The sequence below is a fragment of the Alligator mississippiensis genome, chromosome 6, assembly GCF_030867095.1.
Source record: "Alligator mississippiensis isolate rAllMis1 chromosome 6, rAllMis1, whole genome shotgun sequence".
NCBI lineage: Eukaryota > Metazoa > Chordata > Crocodylia > Alligatoridae > Alligator > Alligator mississippiensis.
The window spans coordinates 58269399-58294985 of NC_081829.1; the positions used below are offsets into that span (position 1 = coordinate 58269399).

General features: G+C 43.4%; 2 protein-coding genes across 3 annotated transcripts in view; both read left to right on the forward strand.

Annotated features, from left to right (window-relative positions):
• TBATA (thymus, brain and testes associated) overlaps nt 1-9036 on the forward strand; it is a 28612-nt gene extending 19576 nt beyond the window's left edge. For both annotated transcript variants that reach the window (XM_019484337.2, XM_019484336.2), the window contains exons 6-10: nt 961-1125; nt 3349-3430; nt 5092-5257; nt 6297-6346; nt 7589-9036. In XM_019484337.2, the coding sequence (XP_019339882.1) occupies nt 961-1125; nt 3349-3430; nt 5092-5257; nt 6297-6346; nt 7589-7659 (534 nt within the window). In that variant the 3' untranslated portion in view covers nt 7660-9036. The remainder of the gene's footprint in view (nt 1-960; nt 1126-3348; nt 3431-5091; nt 5258-6296; nt 6347-7588) is intronic.
• Nucleotides 9037-13080: 4044 nt separating this feature from the next.
• LOC102567068 (microsomal triglyceride transfer protein) overlaps nt 13081-25587 on the forward strand; it is a 33868-nt gene continuing 21361 nt past the window's right edge. The window contains exons 1-7 of the mRNA XM_006265069.4: nt 13081-13570; nt 16060-16241; nt 16672-16815; nt 19495-19602; nt 20610-20726; nt 24592-24731; nt 25105-25258. Coding sequence (XP_006265131.3) covers nt 13504-13570; nt 16060-16241; nt 16672-16815; nt 19495-19602; nt 20610-20726; nt 24592-24731; nt 25105-25258 — 912 coding nt within the window. The 5' untranslated portion in view covers nt 13081-13503. The remainder of the gene's footprint in view (nt 13571-16059; nt 16242-16671; nt 16816-19494; nt 19603-20609; nt 20727-24591; nt 24732-25104; nt 25259-25587) is intronic.

Consider the following 25587-nt stretch of genomic DNA (forward strand, 5'->3'; position numbering starts at 1 on the left):
GAACATACTGGATCATAACCTCTCAGCCCATTTTTGGGGTGTTGACAGTCTAGATCCAAGACATGAAATCTGTGTCCTTATCAAAAAAATAAGGGGACTAAACCAAAGGAAGAAGTGAATCAGTCTTTTGGGACACAGGCTCATATCTGCCTTAGAGTACAGATTGAATAAGTTAGGTAGTTCCATTTAAAAACTTTATAGATGCATGTTATGAAACAATCATACAATGGTGCAATTTCCAATGAAGCAAAGGACCTACAAGATGCTGCAGACCAGGATTAAGGAGTATGGAAGATCAAGGATGGACAAAGTTTCAGGTAAGGACTGAAGGACTTTGTCAGTGGTGTGTGGGAGCCAGGGCTAGAATACTAGAGAACACCGCAGTTCAAGACTAAAGCACATCTGCAAAACCCTGTATAGGAAGCTTGCTACACAAGCCTATCTGTGCTAAATCACCTTTAGTGTGCACCATCATTCTCGCACTCACATTCAAGACCACCAAATTCAGCACCCTAAATCATTCTTTCTTAGTACTGGGACCTGTTTCTTTCATGAATAAATGATCAAAGTTGCATGTTGGTACTGCTGGACTGAGATGCAAAGTGCTTGAGTTTTGAAAAGCCAGTTATCTGTTTTTTCCAATTGCCACCAGTAGGTGGCCTACAAGTTTCAGCTTTAAATAAAAATGATATTTGCACATTGAGGGCACCATTCCCAACTGGAGAAAGGCACCTCTCACATGTGACTGTTCAAAACCCTGCACTGGTTGCACTCTGACAGCACAAGGAGCCTTCCCTTTTTTTCACCCAGTGCCAAACACCTGTTTTCATGCATATGTAAAGATTTGCCTGTTAGACACAGCCTCTTTGCACTCTGTCATCTTCAGTTTAATTTTTTCCCTGGCATCCCTCTCCCACTCTGAACCTTTCTATCTAACAGTATATGTGTCTATTTTAACAGACAGAGGAACTTCGGAGAGCTACACAGTACTCAGCAGAAACTGGGCGCCTCATCCCACCTCCCTCTCGGGCAAACACCCGCCATTCCTTCCACCAAATGCACGGCAACAATGCCAAGAATAAAGGCAAGGAGGCTGTCCTATCTTTCCAGGATCAAGAACTGGTTGTAAGTAGAACACAATAAGAAAAAGTGGATGACCTCTGCCTACTTCTTGATACTCGATTTCCCTGTGGGACTGCTATTCAAGTGAATATATAAGACAGACTGACAGACAGAAAAAAAGACCTTTCTAGAGGATTTTATCTCTGTATGATGATTAATATATTATAAGGCCAGAAGGAACTATTACGTTGTCCAGTCTAATCTCCTGTGTAACACAGGTGACAGAATTTTACCCAGTTACCCCTACATTGAGGGTTAACTTAGGTATGACCAAATAAAACTGACCAAAGTGTTGACAGACCCAATGGTGGTAAGTGTGAACTTACATAGAATAGAATAGAATAGAATAGATCCCAGAAAGGCATCTAGTCTTGACCAAAAAAGCATTAAGAAATGGAGAATCCACCACTTGCCATGTTAGTTCATTTCAATGATTAATCATCATTGTTTAAATAAATAAATAAATAAGTGTGTGTGTGTGTGTGTGTGTGTGTGTGTGTGTGTGTGTGTGCGTGTCTTGTTTCTATCTTGATTTGGTCTGGTTTTGACATTAGCTAATGATCCATGTTATGCTTTTCACCATTAGATTGAAGCGCTGTTTAGTTCTTAGGTCTTTTCACCCCCAAATTAAGTCAATTCTCAAATACCGTTTTTTGATAAGCTAAATATATCAGCCTCTAAATTTCCCAATGTGAAACATTTTCTCCAGCATTCGAATAATGTCTGTGGCTTCGTGCTCTCTCCAGTTTTTCATCTTCCTTTACAAATGTATGGGCTAGAAATAAACATTCATATCCCTTGATCAGTCTCATCACTGCTGTATGATCAAGGTAAAATCACCTGGTTCTTAGTTATGTTCACTACTCTGTGTATACAAAAATCACATTAGTTCCTTTTTATCACAGCATCATCTGAGAGTTATCTGTTCATTATAACCTCTACATGTTTTCCTAAGTAACATCTCTCTAGAATACAGCCCCCCATTCTACAAGCATGGATTGCATTCTTTGTTTTTACTCACCTCACTTTGCCTTTATCTGTATTAAATATGCATTTGAATGGGCTCAGTTTACCAAATGACCCATGTTACTCTGTGTGCCTATTCCACCCAGAGGCATAACAATGCAGTTGGGCACCCAGGACAGCTGTGACACAGGGGCAGTGGTGATTTTCAGCTGCTGCCATGCCACCAGTGAGCTCATGAGGCTGCAGCTGCAGCAGTATTTTTTTTTAACTTCTCACTCTTTCCCAGGTTGGTGCCTGATGCAGCTGTTCCAATTGCTGTCCCCTATTTATGATATTGGTCCTGCTCCTTTATTATTTATCATTCTATAAATCTCTGAATCATCTGTTAATTCTATCAGCAGGGATCTTACATTTACTTCTACATCGTTAATAAAAATATTGAATGGTAACAGACTGTAGTGGCCAGGAACTAGAGGACTGCAGTGTATGAAAAATTGGAAGTATGCTGGGGAAATTAATTTCCTCTGTCCCCATGGAGATTAGATCATATACTAGAAGTTGTGTTGTTTTTTTCCCCTCACCTTGGGTTTGCTATTTCTTTGCTCTTTAAATGGTAAAATGCCAGTAGTTAGAGCACCAAGCTAACTGCAGAAAGAGAGCTAACAAAAGTGCTAAGTAGAGAGTGTGAAGGGCTTTGAGAATCCTTGAGAAACATACTGAAGTTGGTGCCCTCTTGTAACTGGGAGATACATGAAGAGTGAGACTCACTGGCAGGGTCCAGTTTAGCAGGTACAGCAGGAAATGCTAAAAAAACAAAAAAGTGCTTGAAGAAGGGAGGTCATGCTGAACAGATGGTAAATTCTTTTATGGTGAAGTTGTTTAGCAATGAGCTTGCGTACACAGGAAAGAGTGTCTCTGCAACAGAGGACTCTGTATCTTGACAAGTCTAGTCCAGTTCAAACACTAGCTCACTGCTCAGGACCTGTTCCAAGTCCTTTGTGGTGCATATCCCACACTTGGAGGCAGTAGACTTACATACAGTATCCTCTAGGTCTTCTATTTCATCTTCAGACATGTGGGCTAGCCCCTGAGCAGGCAAATGTAGCTCAGTAAAACTGCAAGACAAAGTCCACATTAGTGTAGTATCAAGACAAACAGTGCATACCACCCTGACCTCCTATTCATCTGTTGCAGGTACAGGCCGTGTCACTTTGACCTGAGCAGGCTGATACTTTTTCCACTTTGCTCTTCTGCCAACAGATTTTAGAGCTGCTGTGTCAGATCCTGCAGACAGACTCGTTGATGGCTATTCAGGAATGGCTGCTCACAGCTGGCCAGAGAGGTGTGAAGAACCTGGAGTCAGAGGCTTGAAGCTTCAATGGGAAGAATTGGCTCCTACTTCTATCCTGACAACTTGACACCCTCACCATTTCTATAAGTTTATTCCCATTGTATATTGTAGAGACTGCAAGTTGATCAGAGTTCAGGGTTGCATACTTGTTGAAGAAACATCTCTTCATTTGTTAGAGTTTTCTAATAACCCTATAAACCATAAATTACTTCATTTGCAGTAACTGATGAAGACCTAAGTATTTGAATTTTATTTGGTGTTCAGGTGCCTGAACACTACCAGTGATGGGACAACTAGACAGATGGATAGATTTCTAAAATTTGCCTCTCAGGTCACAAACAGTTTTTTATTTCATTCTCTCCTTCTGTCCAGTGTCTGCTTTTGGAGCTTCACTGCCAGTTATCAATGAGTATCCACAGTTAAATCAAAAGTTTTGTCTCATATAAAACGTACAGGTTAACAATTTCAAAATAACCTCAGTGACCAGATTTCCATATGTGCTGGCTTCCCATTAACCTCTTGGTGCTTGGTATCTATGAAAGTCAGGTCACTACAGGCTTTTCTACAACGCTACTGAGCTGAGTTCAGAGCCACTGCCTAGGAACACCCTGTCACACAGTCTGACAAAACCCATGCCAAAACCTGGAAATGGGTCACTATAGCTAGTTTAGAGTGGCCCTGAGTGCATGCCAAAGAGCATGCTCAAGACAGGGAGCCTAAAAGCAGCACTGGGGCATATGCTCAGAGCCACCCTAAGACAGCTACACTGCCTAATATTCAGGTTTTGGCACATACCAAGCAGGAGCAACTGGAAAGGAAATGTTATTTGGTGACTATGCCAGAATAACTTCAGAAACAGTGTAGACACAACCTTATGAATCTGCTTCAATTTGGCTTCAGATGGCTTTTAGGGCCCTGTGTTTAAACATTTTTGGTTCTAAGTTATAGGCTGCAGCTGCCACTGCAGTTGATGCTGATGTTGCTAAATGAAGACCGCAGTACTGGATTATAATATTAAAATGCAGTGGTAGGAAGATAAATATTCTTAGCCACATTGTATTTATTGTATTAATTATAAGGGTACATTTTTCAATGGATGTAATTAATGAGTGGGAGAAAAGTTATTTTCCCTTGGAAGTCATAGTAGGTGTTGATGTAGCATTCTTATCATGGAAGCACTGTAGTCTATGGCTCCACAAATCTGCCTATAGCAAGGGAGCATTACACATGCCACCTCGCCAGGAGCAGGATATCATGAGAAGGTTTGCTTGATATGTAGGAGTATGGGAGGATTCAAATACAAGGGCAGGAGGATGCAAGCCACTAATCAGACACCACAGGAGGTAAAAGTAAGATTTGGGGGCAAATAGAACATAGCAATATAGCAATCAGATGACATGGTATTGTGTAGGTATGGTATGAGAACTACATCATCTCCAGGGGCATTTTCAATTTGGCAGGACACAGAAGAGGGGACCCTGTCAGGTTGATTAATGCTACATGAATGGAAATAAAAGATGAAAAATGAACAAAAACAAGCAAGTGGGGATTACATGGAAGGGGGGGGGGAATTAGCATGGTTAAAACTTCTCTCTTTTTTGTTGGAATGACTACAATTCTTCTGCTTTCTACTTGTCTTTATCTCCTTGCAGAAAAGGATCTTGTTATGGGGATGTTACAGACTGCAACTGCCAGCCTACAACTTGAACCCCAGTCCCTGACAACAAACACAGAGGAGAGGCCACAGACACAAATTTCCCAGATCACAGCAGGTCTGCCCTCCAGAGGGCATCACTTAGGAAGGAGCTCTTCAACCAGGTTCTCTCAAAATATAACCCAATGGATATTTATCATTCAAAAGCAAACTGAAAATCTCACGTACAGGTGGCTGGAGACATGCTGAGTACATTTCAGAGCAATGGCCATTACAGAGCATTTCAGATCAAACAATCTTAATAAAAGTTATCTTCCCATTCTCTTTGAATTGGCAGTGACACAGTTGGCAGTCACTGCTCAATGGGCATTGCTCAATGGAAGCTCAGGCTTGCACACAGGACAAAGGTTAAGGAGACTTGGTAAAACTGTGCAGTGATCCAGCTTTCAATAGTTTTTATGGAACTACAGCTAAAATAGGGAGAGGAGAATAATTAGAAAATAAAAATACACATGGATGCAGAAAGTGAACGGGGAAGTGGCAGACCAGTTCTGTCACTTCATGGCCACCAGCTTTACTTACCATTTAGAACAGTGGTGCTCAACCTTTTCATCTGGCAGACTGGACGGGCATGTCCAGTTCCTCTGTGGGCCAGATCCAACTGGTGGATCCAATCCAACACCTGAGGCAGTCGCAGTGGGGGCCCAAGCAGCCATGCTGAGAGGGACAGGAGGCAGCCAGGTTTTCACCCAGTTGTGTGGGGGAAGAGAGCTTGTCCCAGACTCAATCCAGCCCCACAAGGGGTGAGGGGACATGATTCAGCCCTGATCTCTCCCCAAGGGGATTCTCTCCCCAAGGGGTGGAGAGGGGGCATGGCTTGAACCTGAGGAAGGAAGGGGCTGTGGCCCAGCACCAGCCTAGCTGCACAGAGGGAAGGGGGCATGGCCTGGCCCCAATCTGGCCATGCAGCTGTTGTGACCTGGCTCCAACACATGGCTCAGGGCTTGAGATTTTGAAAGCAGGGCAGGGTGGTAGTATTAACTGCTGCGGCTTCTCTGCCGCCAAATTTCCTGACTATTGGGGAGCCCCATGGGCTGGATTCCAAGGCTCAGCAGGCTGCATTTGGCCCATGGGCTGCAGGTTCAGCATCCCTGATTTAGAACACAAAAATGATTACTTTTTCTCTTCATTTCTTTATTTTAGATTTTCTCACAAAAAGAAACAAGAACCTATTCCAGAAGAAGAGAAACCAGGTAAACATTATAATAATGCATGCTTTAAACATGCATGATCTAAATTCCTTTTATAACCGAGATTCTTAAAGCATCTTTATACACATCATGTAAGTCTAGTAGTCCTTTATGTAAGGAGATATTATTCTATCTATTTTTCAGATGGTGATTTTGTATCTTAGAGAAGCTGAATGACTTTCTATGGGTCACAAATCATGTAACCATTTGAACCCATTCCATGAACACTTATGTTTTAAGATGAGAGCAAGAATATGATCCAGATAGATTAAAAAATAAATAGCAGCAAGGTTCCTTTGTGTGTGTATTTTTGAAATGCAGAGTAGGAGGTCAGTACCTTTTGCAAGGGTATCTCTGAGTGAGTAGTAACACATGACCTGTGAAAATGTTTAATCAGACTGGGATTTGGGTGTGGAGACAAGGTTAAAATCTCATTCTAAGTTTGGCTGTGAAAATTCCATTAAGCAAGTACCTGGAGGTTTGACCAGCTGTACTTCTCTGCAGGTAGCAATCAGTCAACTAGATTTTTAAAGAGTAAGATACCAGTATATTTCAACTTGCTACACTCTAAGATCTGGTTTTCAAGCAACAAACGATCAAATGCAAATAAGCAAATGTGGCACTCCCTGCTAAATTTAACTGTTCCAAATATGGGATTTTATCAACGTGGCCTTTGACGCAAATGATTTTTGTTTATCTTGACTAAGTACAGCAATGCATGCGGTTGCAACCAGCAAAGACAATAGGAAAAAGAAGTTCTGAAAAAATTTGCAACTTAGGAGCCTAAGTCCTATTTTCTAAAGTAACATGGGTGATAAGAAAATTAAGTCACTTAGCACCTGGTTTATAAGGGTGAGAAGTTAAATACTTAGAGGGATTGTCTATGTTTGTCAATTTTGCTGCAACAGACAATGTTTGGAAGTCACTAAGCCACCAAAGTGCATACATATCTCCTGGAAGCTCCATGCAGCTCTGCGAGCAACATAAAATGTGCACCTTAACAAGTCACCAGCTGTGAAAGGGACTGTGGCAGCCAGCAGGAGGCAGGGGGGTGTACACATGCCTTCTGCCAGCTAGCAGACAGGGGCAGAAACCTTCTTCTGGCTAGAGAGATGGTATAAATGCTGAGGAGTTCTGAGTGTTGGTGCACTCAGTTTTATCAACAGAAATCAAACTCTATGTAGTGTAGACCATACTGGAATCTGGTAGAAGTAAACCCATCTTGTGTGTGTTTTTCATTTCCAGTGCACATTGGAACTGCAGAAGTTCTCCAGTTTCATTCTTCCCAGCAGAATCAGCCAGACCCAACCAGCTAACATGATCTTCCATTGTTCCTGCTGAAAAAGCTACAAGTAGTGCTACTGCATTTCCAGCTGTAATAGTTTACTCTCAGTAATCAAGTAGTGAAAAGAGTTATGTAGAGCACAAGAAAGCATATAATATTCAATATCACCGCATCTCCCCCCTTGCTTTGACATCTTCTACTGAGATCTAATCGGTTTAATGATTGTGCCATATATATTCATTCATACCATAAACTGTGAAATTCTAAACTTAGCTACATATATTTAAAATACTGCTGCTGCTAAACTCCAGTTGGATATTTGGCCCAACGTGATACAAGGAATCACAGAAAGGAAACAGCTGGGATTTTACATCTCTTCTGAGATGTGGGAGATGAGTTTTGATACTGCATTTCCTGAGGGTGTCGACTATCTCAGGAGACAATGCTGAGCTGTCCTCTCAACAGGCTCAATCCTGTCAATGCTTATGTAAAACTATCAGAAGTGACAGGGACCTTCTCAGCCAAAAAATTGTCAATATACTAGGGAATCTCAACTCTTTGTCTCCTTTTTATTGAACACAGCTCCTAGCCTTGTTACCTCCCTACTGTATTACTAAGGTAGGGATTTGGATGAAAAGGAACTGGTTGCCATTAAAGTAGGAGGGGAGTGATGCTTGTTTGTTGAGGCATTTGGAAGACTAGATGGATACATCATTCATGAGGCACATGCCTTCATGAGGCTAACAAAACAGCTCACAGCTCCTTGAGCTTTTTAGCTCCATCCTTAATTTTGGCTTTTCAGGTAGCAGTGGTAGCTAGAGATGTTTAACTTTTCCTCTAATGCAAACCTGTTAATAACCATTCAGGTCTTTGTCTCTTACAAGCTAGGTTACTGCAGTGTGCAGATTTCTGTAGTTATGATATAATACATACCAGGAACTTATATAAAGAATGTAAGATCCATAGTATCTCATTAGGAATAAGGGTGTATAACATGCATAGCATCTCTGCATAGTTAGCCATGTCATTTTCCCTATTTCTCCCACTCCATGGCAAGTTTAAGGTTCCTGGAAGAATCAAGAGTGACGAAGAACAGTGCAGTGCTAAGGCTACTACAGTCGGAGCAAAAGCTGAAGAAGTGAGAGGGTCTGAAATACAATATTTCCCTGAAAGAGCTATTTTATGTGGTCCTAGAGATTTCAAATTGCTGAAAACTTTTGAATTAGATTCTATGGAATATGGTGGCCCTTGTTACAGAGTTTAACCAGTGGATCACAGAACCTAACAGGTCAGGAAGCTGAGACTGGTAGTGAGAGTACTAAATAGTATTCTTGCTCACTAACGAGTTAAATTGCATTGCATAGGCCTATATACTTTCAATGCAATTCTTAGCTATTTCTTAATAAAAACACTGATCAGAATCAATTAAGTTGTCTTTTGACTTTTCTGGAATTACACGGTATGTGAAATACTGCTACAGTATGAAATTAATCCCATACTCAGTATTGTCCACATATGAGATACCAAACTTGTATGGTTGAAAGTCACAGACAAAAAAACTGGAATCCTCAGTTCCTTAAGTCCATGGAGGCCAGTCTCCTGCCATATTGTCCATGTAGTGTTGTAGTAGGGACCCAGCCTGGCCCCACACTTACTGGGGCGATGACCGCTAGGATGCCGTGCAGTCTGTGGGACCCCGGACCATCCTGACAGTGGGCAGTGGGCCCGTGGGCAAACAGCATGTCCCCCTTTCCCCCACTCTCCCTGTGTGCCTGCTCTCCAGGCACAGCAGGCAGATGGCGGGCAACGTGCTCCCCATGTGCCTGCCCTCTGCGCAAGGCTAAGACCTAGAATCCACTGGAGCTGAGGACATCTCGCCAAAGACCAGCTTGATCCTGGCTCCCACAGCACAAACCTGACCATCCTGCAAATACTGGATGCCAGGTACCTGCAAGGGCCTCCTGGGGGTTTAGAGTATTGATGGCTCCAAACTACCCACAGGGGTTAGCCTGACACTGGCTTGCCATGTAAATTAGGTTCATGACTAGGGGGTGAACCCTGAGGAGCCTCAACTGCCTGAGGAGAAAGTAGATGCACATTGCGAGGCTGAAGGTAGGCCTGTAAGCAGAGAGAGACATGACTATTTACATTATATTGTTTTACTAATTTCCACATGACTCAGACATCATTGGCAGTGGACCCTTATCAGAGTCACAGGGCTCGGCCAGTTCACATCGGTCCCAGGTTGCTTGTTTTTTCTTCTCCCATTGACTTTTTCTCCCATCATGTAAAGACAGGCACCTAGAAAGGCCAAGAGTCTATCCTGATCAACACCCAAGTGGAAAGGGACAGTGTGTAAGGGAGATGGAGCCCCGCAGAAGATACCCAGACACAGAGACCTGTGCCTATCTGAACAAACTCCATACAGTCAGGTACCACCTCCTGATATCCTTTACATTAACATTAAGTCATGGCAGAAAGGTTATAGAGATAAGGGGGTGAAACACCTGTTGAGACTGTGGCACGTGGTCCCCATCCTGGTGTGGCCCTTTGGCCTGGGTCCCACTACAAGTGTACATGTACACATACACCCCAAACTGATGTGCTGTCCTGAAATGTTGCATACATTGATTCTAAATTAATGGGTTTCCCACGTCTGCCTGGATGCAAAAACCATTGCTGATTTTCATGGAGTATCCCAGTTCAGAATAGCAATGGAGAGAGCTTTTGAGAGCAATGGACACCCCACTTGCCTATCTATACCATGAAAGATCAGAAGTTTAAAGATCACATATATTATTTAATAGATGTTTTCCAGATACTTGGGCAGCTTTGCACATAGAGATCAACTATTATGTGAGGAAATCAAAGTGCTTTGCAAAACATCAAAAGAACCTCATAAAAAAGGCAAGTAGTATTCCATTGTACAGGTATGTGTGGTGGGGACACCACCACAAGAGCTGACTCACCAGCAGCATGGGACCAATGAATGGGGAAGCAGCCTAAAAATGCTGCCACGAACCAGGAGGGACTTCCAGTGCCACCATGGAGACACTTTTTAAATGCATGTCAGCAGCGATTCTCTGGCCAGTCTCCCAGTAAGGAGTTAAAACCCCTTCACAACAACATCTGGAGAGGACCAGAACCAGAGCCTCCAAGAAGCCCAGAGTGGCACGGGAGAGAGAAGTACCCCAGCAGGGGTAATTGGTGGGAGCCTGGAGTAAAAAGGCATCAAACCGTTGCTGTCTTGGAGGAGCCAGGATACTCACCATTGATACTCAACATTGATACTCGCCATGGATCCCAGACAATGGGGTCTGGGACTGGAACAATGATGAACCTGTAAGAGAGAAGAGAATAGAGAAGTGATGAGTACACTTGGGGAGACTGCCACAGTTAAGGCACATCCCACGTCAGTATTTCAGAAGGAAAGAGTGGGGTGAGAAGTGGAGCCCTAAAGTAAGGACTTTGAGCAAGGGACAGACTGAGTGTGGACTCTGAATTTGTATACCGATAAGCAGTGGCCATTGCCCATCTGTGGCTGTGAGTCTGAAGTTAGACTGTGTTAAGCCTCAACATCTTATTGGTTGCCATTAGGCAGGGTGTAGGGGAGGCAGAGCCCTGGAACTGAGGACACCACGTGAGAGCCAAGAGGGGACCAAGAGAGACAGGAATTAAGAACTCTTCCCATTAATGAGTTTTACCAACAAAGGCGTGACAGGTAAGATTCCTTAGTTACCTTAGGGATCCCCGCAGTCAGGCAAGCTGTCTTCTCACAAGGTGATAGTCCCTCCTGGTCCTGTCTTCTTCACAAGGTGAAGGCCTAGTCGATCTGAGAAGTCCAACGAGCACCACGGTAAATTACAGTATGAAAACTGAAAGTCTCAGAAAGCTTAAGATATTGAGTGCTTACCCACTGACACCAATCTAACACAGTGTGGATGTGCATTATTAGGGTACACCAGTGTAGCTGTGTCAGGGGCTAAAATTTCAGGGCAGACAAGTCCTAAGCTATTTGCTCAGTGACTCAGCTAGGAACAAACCCTAGAAGTCAGATTTGATGAGACTTTGTTGCAGTTATGTGCATGGGCAATATGTGTGGGACTGTTCACTGGCAGCTCATTACCTCATAGGCTATATCAGGAGTAAGTAAATACATTTTAAAAATCACACCTTTTCCACAAAGTTATGCTTTAGAGCACTTGTTTTTCCAGCATTTCCTTGCTCAACACCTATTTCCTCCTCTATCAATGCATTCTTGTGAAATTCAAGACAGTGAACTATAAAGCAGACTGCAGGGGTTTAGGTTGTAGCCGTGTTGGTCCAAGGACATAGGCAGACAAGGTTCCTTGGGTGAATTTGATATCTTTTATTAGACCAACCCAAATAGTTGGAGAATAGTTATTAAGCAAGCTTTCGGGTTCAAAAACCCTTCGTCAGCAGACTGCAGCACTTGAGCCATAATCACCTGACGGAGAGGCCAGGTGGTTAAACAGGACTGGAGGGGCTGGCAAGTAACTTTCCTTTTATTGCAAGCCAAGGACTTCACACTGTTAGATGAATTCTTTAGTTATCTTTCCTTTCCAAAGGTCATTGCTCTTTCTACAGACTAATCCCTTCCAAAGGCCCACTTCAATCATGATGCAGTGAAATAAACTGATAGATAAGAACCCTCTCTTTTGGGTCCTCAGAGATTATACATCATATAGTTCTGTGTTATTAAAGTATTCAGGATGGGATTTTTGCAGGAGCTGAAGGGATTTGGGCACCAAAGTACTGTTGACTTATTGTAGAGTCCTTTTAAAACTCAGTCTCTGTTAGCTAATATGGCCAGTTATCATGGGGATCACTTTAGTTATATGTTGCAGCCTTTTTCCCCAATCTCAGGTGTGTACTTTTCTCTTAATTCTAAGTTCTTCCTGGCAACAGTCATTCTTCTTTGTTTGGAAAACACCTAGCCTAGCACATTGTACATGCTCCTGAAGCAAATGAGCATACAAGCAGTACTCAGCTTGAAAGGAGGACCTGGGCAGGCTCTATGGCTTGCTTATGTTTTTACCTGTTACTGCATGAATATGTCTAGCCTCTTAACATTAATGCCCAATTTTCTGGAATTATTTTCTTCACAAACAAACTATATTATGATCACTTTCACAGACCCTCTATGCAATGCTGCAGTAGAAACAGAATGAAGTGAATGCTTTCCTTCATGTGCATGCATGTGTGTGTACATGTGTGTGCATGCATGCGTGCATGTGTGCGCGTGCATGTACACATGTGCCTCTGCACCTGTGTTTCTTAATGAGCTTCATTGGCAGAGCTCTGCTTTCTTCCTTCTTCTCAGCCTGGCCCTTTAAGTAATCTGATCCCGCAGGCTAGAACTTCCGGCTTCTCAAACAGGAAGCAAGGATCATTCTTTGCTGCTTTGACCATTTTTGTGTCAATTTCCCTTTAGTCAGGATTTCTTGCCTTTCCCTTGGTGGCATGGAGGTGGGTAGAAGCAGAGGAGGGGTATGAGTCAGACAGAGAGTTGCTCTTCTGAACCAACGCAGAGCTAGATTCAGCAGGCCAGACTTGCTTTTTCTCTGCCCAGGAGCCGTTCTTTCAGGGTTTTGTCAGTTTCACTGTTGTAGGCTTTGGCAAATTCAGACGATTTCCAAATCTTTCATTTCTTTTGCTGATGCTGCTGGGGACTGGAGCAAAGATTAATTATTTGCCTCGCTTTCAATGTGTAATTCAGGGATAGGGAGAAGGACAGGCCAGGTCACCTGACTGAATCCTAGCCATTCTGCCCAGTCTTTGTTATATACTCCCCCTGCCCCCTGCCTTTCCCTGTCTCTACTAAGTACTCAGTTTTTCTCACACAATCCCCATCATGAATCCCTTAGCAGTTGCAGGACACAGTTGGCTGATTTTCTCTCTCTTTGCCTGCATAGCAGAAGGTAAGAAACTTCTCATTTCAGCTTTTTGAAATGGCATGAAATTTCAAAGTATCCTGTTAACTGGAGCTGTAGATTGCTTGTCCTATCATACAAAGAACTCTTGTACAATGCTGGCTGCTTGTTGTAATTCTGTATCTCACAATCTTGCTGTCAGGGAAGAGAAGTGGAGGGGAAACTCTGCTAACGCCCAGATTTCTAGCTGCTTTAGCTAAGATTTATTGGCATGACAACTCACAAAAGCCTGTGCATCCTCAGAGTTCAGGGACAGGTCAGTGTAATTTAATTTCAGTCTCCCTAATTCAGAAACTTCTCTCCAGGGGCCATGATGTATATAGGAAATTTTGGACTTTCAAGATCCAACATCATTAAAAGAGCTAGACATCAGTTACTACTTACACTGAGCATGATTTAATGAAGTTAGCTAGATTTTCACTTTCTCCTGTCCAGATCTGTTGTGGACTCTCTTTCCTGGAGAATATGACATCTTTTTGGGAGTGTTTTTGAAGCTTACTTGCCAGGTCATACTAAAGTATCAGATGACCTGGACAGCAGAATCCATAATGCTTCTGAGACCATTAGGTACCCAGTATATCAAAAGAATATTTTCTTACTTTAAAAGTGGATTGAACTGATTATCTTTTGTGGCAAATATAAATGTCACTCATGGTCTATCTGAACCTAGAAGGTTCATCCAGCTGAGGGGTTAAGACATGCCAGGGCCTGCCACCTTCCATGACTTAACAGCAAGCAAGATCATGATGTGGGTAGTACCATATCTGACCATATCAAAAGACGGCTTTCAAGCCCCTAGCCTGAACAACAAGTTATCTATTTGCAGCTGTGTTGACTGGAGGCAGCCATCAGCACAAGCCAAAGGTTTGGCTTTACTTATCCTGCTCTACCGCAAGAAATTTTGGTAGCAGACAGTAGCCTCTACTGCCCAGCTGCCAGAGCATGTGCACAAAAGCTCTGTTCAGCTCCATTATCGGCTGAGGCATTGTAACAGGGGGCCTTCCCCAGAGCCAGTTAGAAGTTGGCACGCCCACCTGTTTCTAGCCTAACTGCCTGCCTCTCTCACTTACCACACCTTGATGGAAAATGAGTAAGATGTTACCTAGGCGGGAGGCTACCCTTTTCCTGCCCCAGTGCCAGAGGATGTTATCTGCAGCTTCAAAACTTTCCCTATGCTACAGCCCATGCCTCGCAGATAGCATCTCTGTTCTTAACATCTCTGGCCCCACACTGGGCCCCATAATCCTCCAGTCTGGACCCCAACTGGATCCCTTCCCATTCCATTAGGTGGCCTAATTCCCTCATTCTGGGCTGCTTAGCTCCCTGCACTCCTTTCGGGTGTGGCCTTTCATTCATCCTTTCGGGTGTGCCTCCCCCCACTCCAAGACCTTTGGCCACACTAGCCCTGGCCTCACCTCCAAGGTTAGTTGGAACCCCAGGCGCTTGGCTCTGGACATCCCTCGTGGTGGGTCCCCAGCCCTTTTGACCCTTCTGGTCCTGGCCCCAGCCTTGACCAGTCGAGGATGCCTCAAGTCAGTCTTCTGAACAACTAGCCCACACTCTCTTACATGGGTCTATCTTCTCGGGCCCTACTACGGGGTTACCCACCTCGGTTGTGGGAGCTGGGGTTATTTAGGTGCCCTGACCCACCTTTCATCAGGGAGGTAACTGGCCTGACATCCCCTGGGGGTTCCCACACCACTAGGAGCCCCACCAGGCCACCCATCCCCAGCAGGGTTCAGTTTTAGGCCATGCCCAGGACCAAGAGACTCCTAGCCATCCCCATAAACTCTTGCCCTTACCGCCTAGGTATTCCTGGAGCAACATTGCTCAGCAGGGAGATGCTTCTTCCCTGCTGGCTGGTCACAAACTGCTCCCCTTGAGCACAGAGAGCTGGGCATTAAATGGCAGCCCTTACCAGGCACCTGCCCTCTCCCTAGCCTAGCCCTTGAAGTGGCAGGCACCAGCAGTCCCCTGCCATAGGCACCAAAATGTGAAGTCCACTCTGGGAAGACACAAGTAGTCAGAGTGTAACTCTAGCAGCAGAAAGAAATAACCTGCCACCACAGAGGAGACTGAGTGTGGACACACTCAACGTGCAGGGCAGGTTGCAACATATTAGTGCTCTTCCTACCAACTTGGTAGCAGGGCCGGATAGCATAAAAACATAAAATATTTAATCGCACATATTTTTGGATCAGAAGTCTATTAATGTCAATGAGTGTCTCGGCATTTAACTTTCCATATCCTGAGATAAATCTGAATCCAAGGCAATCACAAGTTTGCAGAAATGTACAAATCATTTCAATGCTGGCCTGCGTAACAAGCGGTTGTTGTGTCATAGGCTGGGCTGATGGCAGTGACTTGGCCAGTTGCAGCAGTGTCCACCAATCTTGTAACCTGTCTAAGTTGGGACCTGGGACTGGTTCCCTGATTGCCCACCCCTAGTTACACTACTGCTAATTTCTTTTTCATAGGGAGTTTACAGATGCCATCTTTTCAGCCTGGAATCCTTTATCAGTATCGCTACTCCTTGGATGCCCAGCTAGGTTATGTCCCCAGGGTGTCCTTGCAAGGAAGCTGGATGAAGGCAGAAGCTTTAGTTCATGTGCAACTACTATGGAGAAGTCAAGCTGGAGAGCAGCTGCTTCAAGTGCAGGTATGTGATGGTGTTCTGCAGTGGCTTGAGGATTTCCTTTGAATTTGAGCGGAAAAGCTACCGCTGTTGGATCATCTTGGACTCCATCAGCAACAAGTTCTTCTTGTGTAAATAAGTGACATTTTTCCCAGATATGCCAAGTCTCAGGAAATCGGCCAATGTGGTTTATCCTCCCCCAAACATCAATATGCCTGCTTTAGGCTTTCACTGAATAAGCATTTGGCAATGCTAACTTTGACTGACATTAATTATCTTAACATTTCCTATTTCCAAAGTAAGCGGGGTCTGTAAAGAGTCAAGGGACATTCTAAAAAGATAAGAGAGAAAGAGGTTCCCTTCAGGCCAAACTGATGAAGTGCTGTGACCTGCGGTGCGCACACACTCTGTGGTCCACATAATCATTTCTTTCTTCTGTCCTTTGTTGTTTTAGATCCAAAACCTTAAATTCTCTCATGAACCAGAACATGAGAAGAATCAGAATGCAACTGGAGGCCCATTCACTGAAACTACACTGGGCAAAGAGAATACTGCAGAGCTACAGCTACCAGTTTTCCTCCACTGGAATAATGGGAAGGTGTGTCAATGGTTCCCCACGTTTCATGCCTATAAACCTATATGCAAGAAGCCCCTCACCTCCTTGATCAAGATGTAGGGAGAGATTCATAGATGTTAGGGTGAGAAGGGACCTCAGTAGGTCATAGAGTCTGACCCCCCTGCCCTGGGCAGGAAAGAGCGCTGGGACCAGATGACCTCAGCCAGGTGCTTATCCTGTCTCCTCTTGAAGGCCCCCAAGGTAGGGGAGAGCACCACCTCCCTTGGAAGCCCACTCCAGATTCTGGCAACCCTTACTGTGAAGAAGTTCTTTCTATTGTCCAACCTAAATCTGCTCTCCATCAATTTGTGGCCATTGTTCCTAATTACTCTAGGGAGTGCCCTAGTAAATAAAGCATCTTCTATTCCCTGCTGCCCTCTCCTGATTAATTTATAGGCAGCCACAAAATTACCTCTCAGCCTTCTCTTGTGAAGGCTGAAGAGATCTAGGTCCCTCAGTCTCTCCTTGTAGGGCCTTGCCTGAAGGCCTCTGACCATACGAGTGGCCTCCTCTGAACCCTCTCAAGATTCTTTGCATCCCTTTTGAAGTGCAGTGCCCAAAACTGGATGCAGTACTCCAACTGCGGCCTGACCAGTGCCGCATAGAGGGGAAGCATCACCTCCCTGGACCTGTTTGTCATGCATCTGCTAATGCATGATAAAGTGCGGTTAGCCTTGTTGATCACTTCATCGCATTGATGACTCATGTTCATCTTGGAGTCAACTATGACTCTAAGATCCCTTTCTGCTGCTGTGCTGCTGAGAAGGTCATTCCCCTAGCCTGTAAGTGTGTTGGTGGTTCTTTTTGCCAAGGTGCAGCACTTTGCACTTGTCTTTGTTGAACTGCATCCTATTTCATCCTGCCCGTTTTTCCAACCTTTCCAGATCCGCCTGGATCCGTTCCCTACCCGCTGGTGTTAACTCTGCCCCATAATTAGGCATCATCTGAGAACTTAGATAGGGTGCTCTCCACACCCTCATCCAAGTCACTGATGAAGACATTGAATAGCACCAGTCCAAGGACCAAGCCTTGCAGGACTCCACTGCCCACATCTTTCCAGGTTGATATCAACCCATTCACCCCACCCCGAAGCCAATTTGCCACCTACCTGACTGTATAATCATCTACGTCACAGCCTATCAGTTTATTTACGAGAACAGAATGAGATACTGTATCGTAGGCCTTCTTAAAGTCTAGGTAGAAGACATCTGCCTCGACTCCTGTGTCTAAGCATTTTGTGACCTGGTCATAAAAAGAAACAAGGTTAGTCAGGCAGGATCTACCTGCAATGAATCCATGCTGATTTCCTTTCAGCATCATTTCCCCTGCTGGGCTCTCACAACTGTGATCTTTAATGATTTTTTCCAGAGTCTTCCCAAGGATAGAGGGGAGACTAACTGGCCTATAGTTTCCCAGTCCCTCCCTCCTCCCCTTCCTGAAAATAGGGACCACTTTGGCCCTTTTCCAGTCCTCTGGGACCTTGCCAAAGCACCATGAGTGCTCAAATAGCTGTGCCAGCAGCTCTGCTATGACAGTGGCCAATTCCTTCAGCACCCTTGGATAAAGTTCATCCGGGCCCACTGATTTGAACACATCTAGCCCCCCCCAGTTGCCCCTTCACTAAGTCTGCGCTAATAGTTGGTGGGCTGGTGTCCCTCCTGTATCTGTCTATGATCCAATTGGTAGATTTGTCTTGGTGTGTGTCTAGAAGGCATTTCCTCCTAGGAATAAGTGTCCCACTCTACCTTCTGGTCTCTGACAACAGATGGTTATGCCCCTTAACCCTCTAATGGAAGATGCTTGAATGTTACCATAATGAGGGTGGTAAAAGGACCAAAATAGAACACAATGGAATGAAAGAAAGAGACTGGAACTAGGATTTCCACACAGCAGGATGAAGACCAGCATCTTCATTATTTTGTTTTATTTTATTTTATTAGGTCTAACAGGAAGGCAGTATTCCTGGTGCTCCCAGGGCAAACTGTCAGCAACTGAAGGCTTGTGAATTCCTAAGTCCATTGTGAAAATAAGCCTGTGCTATTCAGGGACATTTTTAATCCTTTAGGGGTGCAACTACACAAGATGCTTTACTGCATATTAGACTAATCTAATGCACAGTAAAGCATCTCTATCTACACATGTGTGGGACTTACAGCACAGTAAATTAGGCTAATATGTGGTGTGCTAGTACCAAGAAATACAGGTACTAGATTAACCATGCATTAGCTACTGCATAGTAATGCACGTGTAGAAGCTGACCAAGAGCAATTTGCTCCTAGTCAGCCTAGGCAGCAGAGAGCCACAGGGGCAAGGGGAGCTGCCCATAGCTTCAGTGTGGTGCTCAGGATCACAGCCTAGGTCAGCGGAGCTGGCTTGGGGCGATGCCCCATAGCCAAGTGGCCCTGAGCCCTCCCCTCACTTTGCTTGCTGAGAGGACAGGGAAGCTCTCTGTCCCCAGTCCTGTCACTGCTCAGCTCCCAGCTCCCCCAGAAGCCAGGAGCTGAGCAGCACTAGGACAGGGGAGCTCTCTGTCCCTGCAACAGCAGAAGGGCTGCATCTCTTACTGCCTGGTATTGGCTTATCTACATGCTAACTAGGTTATTATCCCATTCTTAGCTTCTTCAGGGTTCTCTTCTATAAAGCAAATTTTTCTCCTTGTAGGTTGAAGGCATCTATGGAGATAGAGAAGAAAAGCCCTTGATCTTGGATCTGAAACGAGGACTCATCAGTCTCCTACAATTCCAGCCACATGCTGGGAGAATAACTGAGGTAGGTAAAGTGTTTGGGTTTGTCTGAAGAAAAATACTGCAGGGATTTATCCCCAAACATTCTCTAGCAAATCAATAAAACCATCTCTGGAGTGAAAAAATACCTTTTTGGTATTAACTTTCTACAAACAGTGTCATTAGCATAGTGGCAGAATTGTTGGCAGATAGTGGAACTGGACAAATATTGATGAAGTTAAGTGTCCAAAAGCAACTTCTGAATCTGCAAGCATCTCTACTAGAAACTTATTTCTAAGCTACATTCACCCAACAGCAGGGAAGATATGCCCAGTATGTGATCTGTCAGCAAATCAAAGCTGCTAATTTGGCTCAAACTTTGGGTATCAAACACTTTAAAAGAACAACACATGGCAATCAAGACTTGTTTATAAAAAATTCTGGAAATATTTTTGAAAGTGTTGAAAATGATATTGAAAATCATTTGAGCTGAGCCCCAATCCACTCATGGACAATAAACAAAAAAGAAATTTAAGTGAAAGTAACCAAATAAAGTTAAATAGGAGCTTTGCTGGGAGCACAGTTCATATAATGAAGGCTAAACAGCAATCAGATGGTGATGATATATCACCACTGTCTTTGATTAGCCTCTGTGACTTAAGCCAAAGTTTGTGGGCTGGGGAGGAGAAGGAAACTACAGCCACAGTCCATGCTCAAAAATGCAGGCATAGTTGTTTGCCTATAATTGCCAATAAACATGGATAATTACAAGCACAATTGAGTATTTAGTTATCAAATATCTATCTGAGTATGCAGATGCCAGCTTCAAGCACTCTGTTGCAATAACTGAGAGCTACAAAATGGAAAGCTACCTATGGACTTTGGGTCTCATTTTCAAAGTATAACCCTGTTTGGGGTTCATGCTGATATTCTGTATATTGTGTTTATAATTGACTATATCAATTTTGTACAAAATGGCCTTATATATGTGAACAGGTTTTAGTCACATATTATAACTTCAAGGCACAACTTTTTATATTTGTTTGCTTTTAGGAGGACATTTCTGGGAGCTGTAAAGTCGCATACACTGTTTCCAAGGATTCTGTTGTGAAGACAAAAGATCTACAAGAATGCACAAGGCCCAGATTTGGATTCACCTCTGTTAACAAAGCAAGTTTATTTATATGGTGGGAATGGTGGTTTAGGATACTTCTTGCCCTGCAGCTTGCCCTTTTAAATGTATTACTGTCTTTCCTTATCTTAGCGGAGGATCAGTAGCTTTAGAAAAGTCCCAGAATGCACAGTCTTAGTTATATTACAAGCATTTTCTGCTGAGATTTACAAGAAGCTTTGAAGAATAAGGAAAAGATTCAGTTCTGAAGCTTCCTCAGGTTCTTTTCTGCCAGAGCTTCATAGCTGGTGAAGAATTAGGTCAAAATTAGATGAAAAATTACTCCATACTCTGTACCCAAAAGGAGGAAGTAGGTTCTAAGAACATGAAACTGGAAGGGACCTCCAGAGTCATTAAGTCCAATCCTTTTCTATTGCAGGCAAACACATAACATCACATCCAGAAATAGTTTCTAATAATTATATTTATTGAATTGTGCAACGTTCCAAGGGAAGTGACAGAAGCCCATTGATTGGTTTCAGCACCCTAGTGTAAACAGGTGCACCTTTACTGATTTTAATGGAGTTACTTCTGCTTATGCCAAAATTGAATGCGATCCATATATTTTGCTAAACCAAACAAAACCCTGGGAATTATACCATAGGGAGTAAACATTCATTGGCATGGACTACATGTGACCTAATAGTAGTATTCATATAGAAAAAACTGCTGCAATTTAAAACTTGACAAATTTTCCCAGAGGAGTAATGGAATTTCTTCTAGGAGAACATAGTCTGTCCAGAACAGGTTTTTGTATATGCAAGAGTGAATGGAAGCAATAGTAGAACTAAAAGGCACAGCCTAATTACCATCAAGTTAATAAGAATCTTTCTGTTGACCTTCCTGAAAACTGGATTAAGAGTCTAACACCTGGAGTGGAAAAGGAAATAGCATGGTTCAGTGGACCAGGTGCCTGACTGGGACCCAAGAAACTTGAATTCCATTCCTGTCTCTGTCATGGTCTGACTGTAGGGCAAGTGTAAATGTGTAAAATGCAATGAAGGATGCTGACACATATTTATAAGGTGCTTGGAATGTACTGTTGAAAAGTACTCTGTAAAGGCTGGGTAGTATTATTCTTTTAATTCACTAAGTAAACTGTCCCTGTGTCTCATGTACGAATATTCACAGTACTACCATTCCCTGTGGTTCTTGCCTTCCTCATTGGCCCCTATTCATAATGAAGCCCTGAGTCCATGGCCCAGGTGTTTAGATAACATCATCTGAACTTATCGGAGGTCTCCAAGTGAAGGAGAGAGGTGAAGAAGAGAGGTGACGGGTGAAGTCTAGCATTTGCGTCATTTCTTTTTTTTTTAAAAGAGCCTCACAAGGTCATTCTGCAATGCAGCGGGGAAGCCAAAGATGTTTGGCTTGGATTCACTTTTGATTATTTCTGCTTCTCTCTTTTTCACTTGAAACAGGCTCTGTGGCACCAACGGAAGAGGCTTGCCCTTTCAGCTCATTGCTTTTTCCAATTACAGTTTTGGGTTTTTTTAGTTTTAGTATTTTAAATGCTGATGAATTTGCTGGATTGATACTACTACAGAATGAGGCTTTTCTTTATTCACAGAAGACCCTCCCTTACTAAACCAGTCACACTTCATGTTAAGATTCCATTTATAAAGGATTAATAAATGGGTAATTGATGCTATAATCATTTTACAGACAGAATAGTCATCATAGATGGTTTTAAGTACGTCAGTAGGAAGTATTATAGGTGATAATCCATAAGCAATCCTATTGACCCATTATACTTTATAATGATCTATAACAACTGATTAACTATATATGAATCCTGTATAAATGGAATTTTAATATAAAACCTTTCATCAAGGGACCATCCCAATAGAAAGAGGTTAATTTTGTCCTTGACCTTTCCGATGAGACTTGTAATGGTATCTGAAGGTGATTTGAATCAACTGTAGAAATGGGACTGAGACATCAGAATATTTTCTGTAGGTTACTGTACTGTGGACAAAGTAGGAAGACCAGCCACTTACAGATGAAAGGCTCTCTTGTCTCATTCTTAATTTCTTAAACCATGTTCCCCAAGTTCATGTCTTAAGTGCAAGGGCTTTGGAAGTGCAGGTCATCTATCAAGATTGCCTGAGTGTGTGTGATTACAAAAGACAACAAGCATGATACAAGACAAAGGCAGTAGGTAGATATCCAGGAAACTACTGAGAAGGATTGTTGAAGAGAGACTGTAGTGAGTGAGTGAGTTAACCTCAAAAGTGGCTAATGGGATGCCATCCAGAATCTATTGCTATTGCCTTGTGAGAGATTCGTTTCAGATTTGTTTCATTAGTGATTACCCAGAGAGTACTGTGTCTCTCTTGACAGCTAAAGGAAATGCCAAGCCAGCCAGTGCAGTGGTTTAATATCTTTGATTTTTATCCCTGGAACAAAATTATGGAGTAGGTAAAAAAATGAAACATGTTTGGTGATCTCAGTATAGTCCCTGGTGGACATGCATCCATCACAAAGCTGTTGTGCATAACACTGTCAAAACTCATCTCCACTGCCTTATCCTGAGCATGCTTGTGCAGGTTTGAGCTGTGCATGCCTGTTCAGGGATCAGCTGATCCCAGACAAAAATTCTGTCTCCCCCCAGTTCAAATTCTCTGCTCTTGCCTTGTCCCTTTTACCCTGAGAGTGTTGCCCTGTTTTTTCTTTAGCTAAGGCTTTAGTGATAACAATTTGTAATGAACCAAACCTTCTGTGGTGTGGTGCATGTCCACTGCACAGATCTCAGCCAGAGCTAGGACTTAAGAGGAAATATCTCCCCCTTCAACCTCTCTGGTGCCAAGAAAAGCACCAGGTGCATCTTGGCAAACCCACTCCTCCCAGGCAAGATTGGATGTCCTTGTTAGAGCCCAATATTTTTCTTAGAGGAAGCTGCTTGCAGGAGGCATATTCTGACATCAGCAAAGGGATTTGCCAGATCTTACTGGATCCAGGGAGCAACTCCACTCTACGAGTAACTATCAGCTCTATCCTCTACAGCTACTATAGAAAATAGATTGAATATGTCTCTACTTTCCTTCTCTTCATTTTACAAACAAGCTGGTGTTCAGGAAAGCCTGGGTTCAACTTCATGAAAGTCTTGTCACTCCAACCAACCTGAAGCACAGCAATTTAACTGTAATATTCCTTTCTTGAAGCACAGCCCATATTACTATCCTCATGCAACTCAATTTTCACATGCAGCCTCTCCTACTACTTTAGTCCTGCTTCCTCACAGCACAGCCACTGTTCCTCATTCTGGCCAGAAATACTCCAGCCTTTCCAACCTTCTGGTACCTCCCAGGTTTCAGTGCACCTCAGCTATGACATCTTGGTCTAGTGCTAGATCTGCATGGAACTTAGCAAAGGTATGCCAGTCCTAGCCTGCAAGGACCTGAATTCCTAATTAGCTGTCCCTGAATCCCACTTCTTGTTTGATATACCCTCTGCTGTTCCATCGTTCCACCAAGCTATATTTCTGCTATTGTGTTTCAAACCAAATCTCAAGTCCATTCTGATGTTTTAGAGCCCATAGAACAATGGCAGTATATGCCACACAGTAACCCGAACTATTACAGTTTTAGATTCCATACTGTTCTACCAATGTACTTCATCAAGCCCAACAGGCAGTATCCCCCCACTAGTTCACAATCCTGGGCGTGTTAACTACAGATTTGCAACTGATGACCCTGCTAAATTTCACTTTGTTTCCATTATGAAGTGGTTCTGTCATCCACTAGGCTCAAGGATAACACTATGAACTGCATAGGGAGTACTGCCTGAAATAGGAAAGTGAAAGGAGAACAAGAACAAAATAGACTAGAAAATTGAAAATATGCTTGTTTAACTCTTTTAAAGATTTTTGGCGTTCAGTTGCAACTTATCAGCAGAAGTCTGTACTTAATGAAGGGAAGTGTCATCCAATCAGTGCTGTCTGAAGAAAGTCATGTAGTCTCCCTAACTCTGAGGTCTTCTACTGGCATCATGATCACTTCAAGGTTAGTTCTATGCTGGTTCAATGGGGCTGCGTGCATAGAATGAGTCAGAATGGGATCAATATATGTTTACCGGACTTGCCAGCTTGAATGTATACTCGCTCCATCCAGGCTTGTTCTCCCTGTCACAGTCTGGTGTTGGGTCTGTGGGTGGCCAGTGTAATGAGAATTGGGCACAATGGGGAAAATCAGTCTTTGGGAAAGGGAATGGGGGGAGGTTAAATTCTTTTCCACAGGAAAGATTCCAGTTCATCCGGCTCATACGTTAGCTCAGATCAGGTAAAGGGAACATTATCAGAATATACCCTGACCGAATTCAGAGCAAAGGGAGATTTAAGAAATGAAAACCTCTCATCAGCCTCTTTTCTCTCCCCAGACAGCAGCTTGAACTAATGTCTTCTTCAATGCCTGGCCTTGCAGAGATTCATGGACAAAGCCTTCAGGAAGCTCTGGATAGCTTATTGGAAAAGCACCAGCCCATAAGCTTAGTTAGCCAGCCCTTCAAGAGAATCTGTACTCAGTGTTGCTCAGTGAGTAGCCTTAAAGCACTTGCAGAAGAATTTTCTCTGTATTCTAATCTGATACCTGGAAACACACAATACACGGAGAGCTGTCTGCAGAAGGCTGGCAGGCCTGAGAAGGTTAAAAAAACCTATCTGTGCACAAAGCAATAAAGTGCAAATATCAGGTACACAGTGGATGCATGTACAGGAGATGCTTACTGCGCATTAGTCTAATAACACTGTGCAGTAGCGTGGCAGTTAAAAACTGTCCTAATAGCCTACTGCGCAGTGCTATTAGGCTAATGCACAGTAAGCATCATGCAAAAACCATGCACTGGTGCTACTGCGCAGTAACT